The sequence below is a fragment of the Panthera onca genome, chromosome C1 (assembly GCF_046562875.1).
Source record: "Panthera onca isolate mPanOnc1 chromosome C1, mPanOnc1 haplotype 2, whole genome shotgun sequence".
Lineage (NCBI taxonomy): Eukaryota > Metazoa > Chordata > Mammalia > Carnivora > Felidae > Panthera > Panthera onca.
This window is the reverse complement of record NC_138346.1, coordinates 8,173,954-8,182,918: the sequence shown is the minus strand read 5'-3', so window position 1 is coordinate 8,182,918 and position 8,965 is coordinate 8,173,954. Positions and strand designations below refer to the sequence as shown.

The 8,965-nt window shown below is 54.1% G+C and overlaps 1 protein-coding gene across 1 annotated transcript; it reads right to left on the bottom strand.

Annotated features, from left to right (window-relative positions):
* Positions 1–3,974: 3,974 nt before the first annotated feature.
* NPPC (natriuretic peptide C) lies at positions 3,975–8,725 on the bottom strand. Its single transcript, XM_060624138.3, has 3 exons — positions 8,494–8,725; positions 7,724–8,034; positions 3,975–4,463 (listed from the first exon to the last, which is right to left on the bottom strand). The coding sequence occupies exons 1-2, from the start codon at positions 8,581–8,583 to the stop codon at positions 7,744–7,746; spliced, it is 381 nt and encodes a 126-aa protein (XP_060480121.1). The 5' UTR covers positions 8,584–8,725; the 3' UTR covers positions 3,975–4,463; positions 7,724–7,743.
* Between the last annotated feature and the right edge of the window lie 240 nt (positions 8,726–8,965).

Here is an 8,965-nt window from a genome sequence, read left to right as displayed (position 1 = left end):
TTACAGTGCATTTCCCCAGCATCATTATTAGTCTTCAGTGAATCAATAGAGGATTAGAAGATTTGAACATAGTAACATAAAAAGCAAAACAGACCACGGGGCGCTTGGGTGGCTCAGTCCATTAAGCGTCTGACTTTGGCTCAGGTCATGATCTCATGGTTTGTGAGTTCGAGCCCGTCTGGGGCTCTGTGCAGACAGCTAAGAGCAGAGCCTGGAGACTGCTTTGGATCCTGTGTCTTCCTCTCTCTCTGCCCCTCCCCCACTTGTGCTCTCTAGCTCTCTCAAAACTAAATAAACATTAAAAAAAAAAAAAAGCAAAATGGATTAAATGCTTACAGGATTTCGAATGGTGCAAACATATTCATCTTACTTTTAAAGTATCCATGAACTTTTACAAAATTGATTAAACATGGGAACGAATAATTTAATAAAGCAGAAAGTATATAAGCACAGAGTCTAGCCTCAATCAAATTAAAATTAATATAAATTAAGGAAAAATTAAATCCCACTTGGGATTATCAAGGGAAAAACACCAAGTCAACAGACTCCAGAGAAGAGAAAAGTAGGAATGACATATATCAACATTTTGGGATATGAACACAGCCAGACTCAGAAATAAATGTTCAATCACAAATTTAGAAAAGGTACAGAGAAGTGTTAGGGAAATCAATATGAATAACATTATTAAGTAAAAAATACACAGATTAGGAAGTGGCAAAAGGGGTACCTTGGTGGCTCAGTCGGTTAAGCATCTGAAGCTTGATTTCAGTTCAGGTCATGATCTCACAGTTTGTGAGTTCGAGCCCCTTGTTTGGCTCTGTGCTGACCATGTGGAGCCTGCTTCGGATTCTGTGTCTCCCTCTCTCTCTGCCCCTCCCTTCTCTCTCTCTCTCTCTCTCCCTCTCTCAAAAATAAATAAATAAACATTAAAAAAAGAAAATAGCAAAATAATGAAATTAATTCAGAGCCTGCATCCTGGTATCACGAAAAAGGGGAAAACATTAATGAAATAGACGAACTGCTCCTCACAAATCTGAATGCTTTGTTGGCACACGGTTCCTGGGTCCAACGCTGTTTCCGGTGGGGGTGCCACACTTACAGGAAGGTATCGATGACGACCCAGATTCGTGGCTCTCCAAAGTGACTGCCAGACGACGTGATGCCAGAATCCGGAAGAATCAGGAAGGACTGACCTTAATAAGGTGCCAGAGAGAAACACCTCCCAGGCCTCGGCTGAGGGCCTGTGAGGCGCCAGCAAGAGATAGGAGGAGGGAGGGGAGAGGGGAGTCGGGCTAGTTCCCCCCTTATCACTCCCTGTTTTGGCAACACGTCCTGCACCTGCGCCCCTCCACCCAGCTCCAACGCAGGGACAGTTTCCTCCCTTCATCCCGGGGAAGGAACTGGCTTCCCAGTGGGTCCGCGATGGCATCTGCCTCTGTAAATAGTCCCTTCAGTAAAGCCTCTCCATGTGAACTGTCTGGGTCAGATTCCTTTTTTTTTAATTTGAGAGACAGAGAGAGAGATTAAGTGGGTGGAGAGGGGCAGAGAGAGAGAGAGAGAGAGAGAGAGAGAATCCCAAGCAGGCTCCATGCTCCGCCCGGAGCCCGACATGGGGCTGGAGCCCACGACCCTGGGGTCATGACCTGAGCTGAAATCAAGAGTCAGGTGCTCAGCTGCCTGAGCCACCCAGGTGCCCCATCAAATTCCATTTCCGACGGGACCCTCTGACTGTGGCTCCCGCGGTCCTCAGACTGCCCCCGACCACCTGCCTGTCCAGACATGTGGTCTCTCTGGTCACCGGCAGAGGCTCATGTGCAGCCCATTTCGGACCCCCCGTTTTGGGGTCATGGCTGCCACAGAAGGACCTCCCACGTCTTGGGTGGTGGGGGGAGGGTAGACTCCTGGAACCACGCGCCTGGCAGAGGACCTGGAGTCTCTCTGCCTTCCAGGTGCTTCCATCACCTCCATGGTAGGCGCAGGGGTGGTCTCTGGGGCCGCTCCCTCCAGCTGGCCCAGCTGTTGCGGTCACCCCACGTGGAAGAGGAGTGGCAGGTTCCCCAGGCAGCTTTGGGGGTGAGGTGCTCATGGTGAGGGAGGAGGCCAACACAAGAGCGGAGGGCTGGACGCTCTTGGGTAATACCACCTGGGGAATCTCTGGCGGTTGCAAAGCTTTTCCCGTTATTTATGGAATACTTGTCAATCCTTCATGGCTTTCCAGCAGAAATTCCTGTTGGGGTGACATGTCCTTGTCACTGCTGAGGAAGCAGCCCCCAGACTTCAGGTCTGGATATCAAAGGAGGACTGGCTCTCTAGCAACATCCGAAGCCAACATGTTGAGGGACTGGCTTCCACCTGGTGGGGACTGAAGTTGTCAACAGAGTCGTGCGTGCCCTTCACCGGCTAATTCATGGGGCGAGAGCTACTTGGTAGGATAGCATGCGTGGCTTGGGCTGCAGGGTCCTAGGAGCCCTGGGTTACTGGCTCCCCGGACACTGTTCACAGGGAAAACCTTCAGCTTGGTGACCCCCTGAGCCCCAGAATTCTCCATCCTCACACCTTTGGGCTTTGGGGAGATGTGTCTGTCTTGCCACCAGCAAAGCCCACGGTCTACCCTCTGCCTTCCCCCTGCTTCTGCAGCCCCCCCTCGGCATCCCCTGGCTCGGGGTCTGCAGACACGCAGTGAACTGAGGCACAGGTGACGCCTGAGTGCTGGAGCCCCTCACCCTCGCTGACAACGGGGATCTGAATTCTGAGCCGCCGAGGTCGGGTGAGGCCAAGGAAGATAGCCATGCCCTGACTAGTGAGCCCGAGGAAGGGTACCTCAGGGCAGTGGCGGAGGTTGGAGGCAGTTCCCCAGCTGGGATCTGTCTTAAAAGCCGTTTTCTCACCTGGGCGAGGGCACTTGGTTGTCCTGAGAACCTGCTGCTGGAGGGAAGAAAGGCCATCGAGCTCAGAGGCCAGCAGAAAGGCCGGGTGCTTTGGCCACCTCCCCCACCTGCCAGTTTTCTTCGGGAAGGACTCAGCCAGGCCTGCTGACCCCATGACCTCGGGGCCACACCGCTCCCAACTCCCCTGAACAGGGTCGAGGCCGCCTGGCGTAACCAGCCTGAAAGGCTCTTTTTGTCCCTGCTTTCCCCACACGGGGCAGAAGACAGATGGGCTCAGGTGGCAACAGAGTGTCACCACACCAAGGATGCAGTGAGATTATCTGGGAATTATTTTAGTTTCCTGCAGGTTTCAGGAGAAGAGATTTTAAGTATTCACGCTTTCACATTCAGGCTCCATGGGGCATAGGAATCATAATTGTTAGCAGCTTCAAGTGAAAAGAAAAACCACACCCCCCTGGCAAAGCACAGCACGCTGTGCAAATAGGGAAGCTAATGCCTTCTTGTTCTCTCTGAGGTCCTCGGCCTCAGGTCCCCGTTGACCGTGACAGTCAATATGAGGCAACAACTACACACTGTAGGCTTTCGTGCGCTAAGGTTCGCAAGGTAACCTGACCAATTCTGCAAGATATACAGAAACCTAAATGTCCCCCAAACAAAAGGGAAGGTTCCCGTTCTTTCTCTCCTGTGGTCACAGAGAGAAGATGGGCTAGAATTACAGGACCCTCAGTCGGCTAAGTTCAATTTTAATTTAACTCCAGGCATCTGACTTCCCAGCTGTGAAGTGTTCTGACCAGAGCTTCCCATTCTGGCTGAACTGGTCAGAGTCACTGGAGACAAAATCCAAACGGCAAGTCTTATGCCCCCGGGGAGACTCAGATTCGGTTCATTGGGGGCACGTGGGGGCAGAAGTCAGTACGTTTAGCAAGATCCCCAGGGGAATCTGATACAAACAAATCCAGAATCAGGAACCTGGCTGTTAGATCTGTTTAGAGGCAAAAGCCTTGTCTTCACATCCTCCCTCTAAGACTAATTTCTGAAAAATAAATGTATTAAGTAAATAAAGACAGTTTTCAAGATGTTCATGGAATGACTTTTTTTTTTACATTTTTCAACTAGTTAAGACAAAAACATTACAATGATTGACTTCTTTCATTTAGTTACATAAATAAAATTTTTATAAATATCTCTTTATAAACAATATAAATAGCTTTACAACATAAATACATTTATGCATGACATGAATTTACAAACAGCAATGTTTTACAGCTGGTTTTGTCAGTCTCTTAAAAACTGTCCCTTGTCATCATGTTGGTGTAGGTGTGTGTGTTTCATGTATATAATATATATATATAATATATAACTTTTTATTTTTCATTTTCAAAAAAAAAAAACCAAACAATAAAATCATACCCCCCTTCCCGAATAATAATAAAACAGCTGGTGTTGTGTATTCCCAGTACCAGGAAAAAAAAAAAAAAAAGAAATGTAAAAGCCACATTGCGTTGGAGATGCTTCCAGATGCCGTGAGGCTGATGACCAAGAATGACCTCAGCAAAACGGAGCAAGTTCCCAATCCTGAAACACAGAGGGGACACGGGACACTTAGTTCTGGCCCCTTAGCAGAGAAAGCCCAGCCTGCAGGACAGTCCCTTTCCACAGCAGCGTGAAGCAATGTCCCGCCTTGCCCCACCAGCCCAGAGCAGGCGGTCCTATGGAGGGAAAGGGGTCCTTCTCTCCTGGGGTCACCTCATCTCCTGCTGTGCCCTTGGCACTTCCTGCCCCAGAATGTCTGCCAGCCCTCCTCCCCCTGAGTCTAACTACAGGCCTTGCCCTTGGCACTCGGTGAGACACAATGAGGGAAAGAGAGTAGAAATGCCCTTTTCCCTTTTTTGCTGCAACAAAAACCCTCAGTCAGGTGCCACCTCGGCTTTCTGCGTCTGCGTGACAGCAGTGGGGAGGGGGAGAAAAACATCTGAAGAGTTGGGAATTCTGGGCTCAAATCCCAACTCTGATATTCACTTCCTGGATGGCCCTGGATAGCTTTGAGTATCGCTTTCCTCACCCATAAAATGGGATAATAGCCACCTCCCCGGGCCAGCTTTAAGATTCGACAGGTGGGCCACACGTTGGGCACCGGCAGAGCGTCTGGGTCACAGCTGCCACTCATTAAATAGCACTTCCTCCTCTAGCTGGCTTCACCTCAGAAAGGGTCCCCTTCAGACACAGGGGGAGCGGGGTCTCACGCCAGCCCTGGGGCAATGAGTGGCCATGCTGGGTGTGCTGGGCGGAGAGTTAAGAGTCCTTTGACGAGGGCTCTCCAGCTCTCTGCCAATGGCCATGTAAGTGCTCTGGGGCCCGAGGGAAGAGTCCTCCTGAGACAGTGCAGTGCCCTCCCAGAGGCCAGCACATGCGGAGGGACCCCGGGCTTCAACACCTTGATGCACTGTCCCTCAACTTCTGTCTCTGGCCGTCCCATGTGTTTAAACAGATGATAGATGTCTGTGATGTCCCTGGGGCTCCTGGGCAAGGTGTTCATTCAGGCATCGGCCACACCCCATCTCTGTCATTAGAATTTTATAATCAAGACTATAACCATCAGCGACAGTCATTATGGTGACTGCTTAGAGCCAAAGTCAACTCCTGAGTGAAGAAGACGTGGCCACAGCCTGGGACAAGTTTCCATTAATGTGAAAAATCTCAGCTGTCTTTCTCTTTTAAGCGGAGACAGTGAGACACCTTGGGCATCTCCACTAGGAGGCTGCGGGCAATGGGAAGGATGCTCTGCCTTCTCATGGTGGGGGGGGGGGGTGGGGGGGGAGAGTGGGGTCGAGAAGGTTAAGGGTGTTAGAGGTGGCTGTTCAGCTCAAGGACAGAACTTCCAGGAGGATGACAAACTTCCCTAGTCAAAGGGGCTGAGAAGTCCTAGCGATCTGGCCTCCTGCCCAGCACCTCCCCACCCACTGGACCATCACCTGGTGCCCCCAGACAGCCACACCCAAGAGCAAGGAGCCTAGGGGGATGTGCATGCCAGGCACTTTCCAGGCCTTCTTCCTCATCTCGTCTCCTGCTAACCCACTGGACAACATTTGTTTAGATCGGGAAGTTTGAGCTTGGTGCTTAAATCACAATGTGAACTGAAGATGTGAGGCCTGTGGCTCCATCTCTTCATTGTTTAGACAGGAAAGATGAGAGCAAAACCATTATAGTGGAAGCTGGTAGAGGCTGGGCCCCATGTGCTAGAATTATCTTTTCCTGTGCAGGGGCGAGTCAAAACCTCAGACAAACGAAGCCCCTTGCCGAAATGGGGAGGAGCTCACAGCTCAGTCAAGTCTGGCACAGAGAGGAAACCCTGCTAAAACCCAGGGCAGGTGTGAGAGGAGTGCCCCTAAGCTGGGTGGGGCATGTTTCTTTGGTCATTGACAAACATTTTTCAGAGCTTCTTTGGGGGTGCCGTGGGTCCCAGATCACCTTAGGTTAGCACCTGGCCCTCAAGTTGCTCATGAGTTCATCTGGGAGTGGTAAACAGGTTCCCAAGCAACTATGGCTCGGGTGAAAAAGTGTTCTGTGCTGTAAAAACGGCTTAGGCAACGTGCTGGATATTTTCAGAGGGGCGCTCTCATTGCCCTCTGGAGGAAGACAGTGTGGACGCTGACAAGGCTTCTTGGGCGAGAGAGCAGCTTCCCCATGGCTTGGAGTGGGGAGTGGGACAGACAGGCTGCAGGGAAAGGCTGGAAACCAGCAGGAGTCCCTTCCTAAAGCACTTGAATGTCAATTTCAGAGGTGGTTTTACCACCCTGGTTGACCATGGGAACTGATGGGCACCAGGAAAGGAGAGAAAGGGGGAGAGGGGGGAGGATCTTTGCAACATCGCCAGGATACAGCACCTGGCAGGGGCTGGAGGTAGCACAGGGGTTTCCAGCCCTAGTGGAGGGTGAGGGGGCAATGCCAGAAACAGGGACCCCTGTTGGGGAGGTGGGCAGGTTGGGGAGGAACTCAGATGGGCACATAGGTTCAGAGTGGGGCAAAATAATAATAATAATAATAATAATAATAATAATAATAAAATATTTCTGGTCTTTTTCTCTGCCGTGAAATTGTGCCACAAACACTGAGTTTCCATCCTGAAGTCAGGCAGGCAGCAAGCAGCATCAGGACCCTGGACAGACCAGTTTGCTCCCAGCCACGGTTTGGAGAAGGGACAAGAATCAGACCGCTCTAGGACAGAAGGGCAACCTGCTGATGCCAACAGAGGACTATTCTGTCTACAGGACTTTAAAGTCTGTCCTACTTTAGGGACCACAGTCCTAGGAAGCCGCCCTGACCTCTGGCACCATGAAACAGTGTCTGGCAGATAAACTTACCCTCCACTTGTGTGTATGCCCTTCCTCCTCTGCTCCCACAAACCCCCGATTGCCCCTCAACGCTCCCAAATGGCGATTTGGGACCAGTGCTGCCGGTTTACTTCTGGTCCCGGTGTGGGCAGGACCCCACCAAGCTGTCGCTGCTTTCTTAAAGGAAGTTAGGCGGGTTCATCCGTGTTGAGCCATTTCTGACGTGGCCCAAATGCCCTGACCACTCTATCCCTCACTTTTTTCATGTGTAAAACGGGACGATAAACGGGGTTGGGGGCAAATGCCTTGCACACACACTGGATCTCGTGCTGGGATCGCCTGGCTCTCCTCCAAAGGTCGGCTGGGAGGCGGAACGACCCCAGCGCCAGGGGATCAGAGAGGAACCGCCCGCGGGCGGGCGGGGGTTCAGGCTTGGTTCTGGCAGGTGCCTCGGGGGAGCTAGGTGTGCACAAACTCCGGGCGCCCGGGGTTGGTGGTACTCACCGCCGCCAGAGGTCGCCGCACTAACATCCCAAGCCGCTCATGGAGCCGATCCGGTCCAGCTTGAGGCCGAAGCAGCCCTTGGACAAGCCCTTCTTGTTGCCTCCCTTGTATTTGCGCGCGTTAGGGTGCTCGTGCAGAAGGCGGGCCCACGCCGCCCGCGACTTGGTGTCCACGCGCAGGTCCCGGAGCAGTCGCGACCGGTCGCCCTTGAGGTTGGCGCCGCCACCCCCGGGAGTTTTGTCGCCCTTCTTCTGACCGCCGCCCGCAGCCTGGGGCTCGGCCAGCTCCTCCCCTGGCGGAGTTCGCGGGACCTGTCCGAGGGAAAGGGCGGGCAGGTGAAGGGACGCCCGGGGGCCGCACGAAGTACTTTGCGCGACCCCTGATGCTCCAGCCCCTCGCGCCCGCCGGCCCGATTTGTCCCTTCGGGGCCCTGACGCGCCCCCACAGATGCCGGACAGCCGGCCCTGCATCCACCTGCCACGCAGCCGCCGTTGTCCGCTCCTTCCGGGAGTCCCTTGCCCTCCCCTCCTTTGCCCCCTGACCGGCTGGCCACATTGGGGCAGGGGCTCAGCATCTGTCGTCGTGCTCCCGAGGCTGGGGACGTAGACCCCCTGAGTCGCTTTCGAGGGCTTCCCGGCACTCACCCATGCACATCTCTGAGCAGAGGGCCACTTTCCCGCCCTCTGCTCCCTCTAGTGCTCCGCATCCTCCTAGGGCCCCAGCCCCACCATGGTCCCTCACAGTCCCGATGTCCATGCAACAGCACCCACCTTCGGCGGCGCCCCGGGCTTGGCTTCAGAGGGCCGGAGCGAGAGTAGCGTGAGCAGCAGGGCGCAGGCCAGCAGCTGGGAGAGGTGCATCGTGCCGGCAGGGTCGAGGGGCGCAGAGCCGCAGCAGCGAGGGCGCACGGGTCCGGCGGGAGACGGAGCAGGCGAGCGCGGAGCAGGCTGGCTGGGCTGCGGTGTGGGCGCGAGTCCCAGTGCTGCGCGGCGCCGGCTGGGTGCGCTCTGAGCCCGCGGCTCCGCTCGCGCCTTTATAATCCAACCTGCCGCTGATGTCATCCTCCCGCCCACCCGGCCGCCCCGGCCAATGGCACGCGCGCCGAGGTCCGGGAGGGGGCCGCGGGGGCTCCCCCTTTGCCCCCACCTACATCCCACCCCCGAGGGATCCCGCTGCTCCGCCAGCCCTCTCCCGCCGCACTCGCCGCTGCAAAGCGGCGCGCACAGGAAACTCCATTTGCAG

Excerpts from the sequence above, each read along its gene's own strand:
- NPPC (XM_060624138.3), bottom strand. The coding sequence starts at position 8,583 with ATGCACCTCTCCCAGCTGCTGGCCTGCGCCCTGCTGCTCACGCTACTC. Across the intron at positions 8,035-8,493 it reads AGCCCGGGGCGCCGCCGAAG|GTCCCGCGAACTCCGCCAGG; the intron begins GTGGGTGCTGTT and ends TCCCTCGGACAG.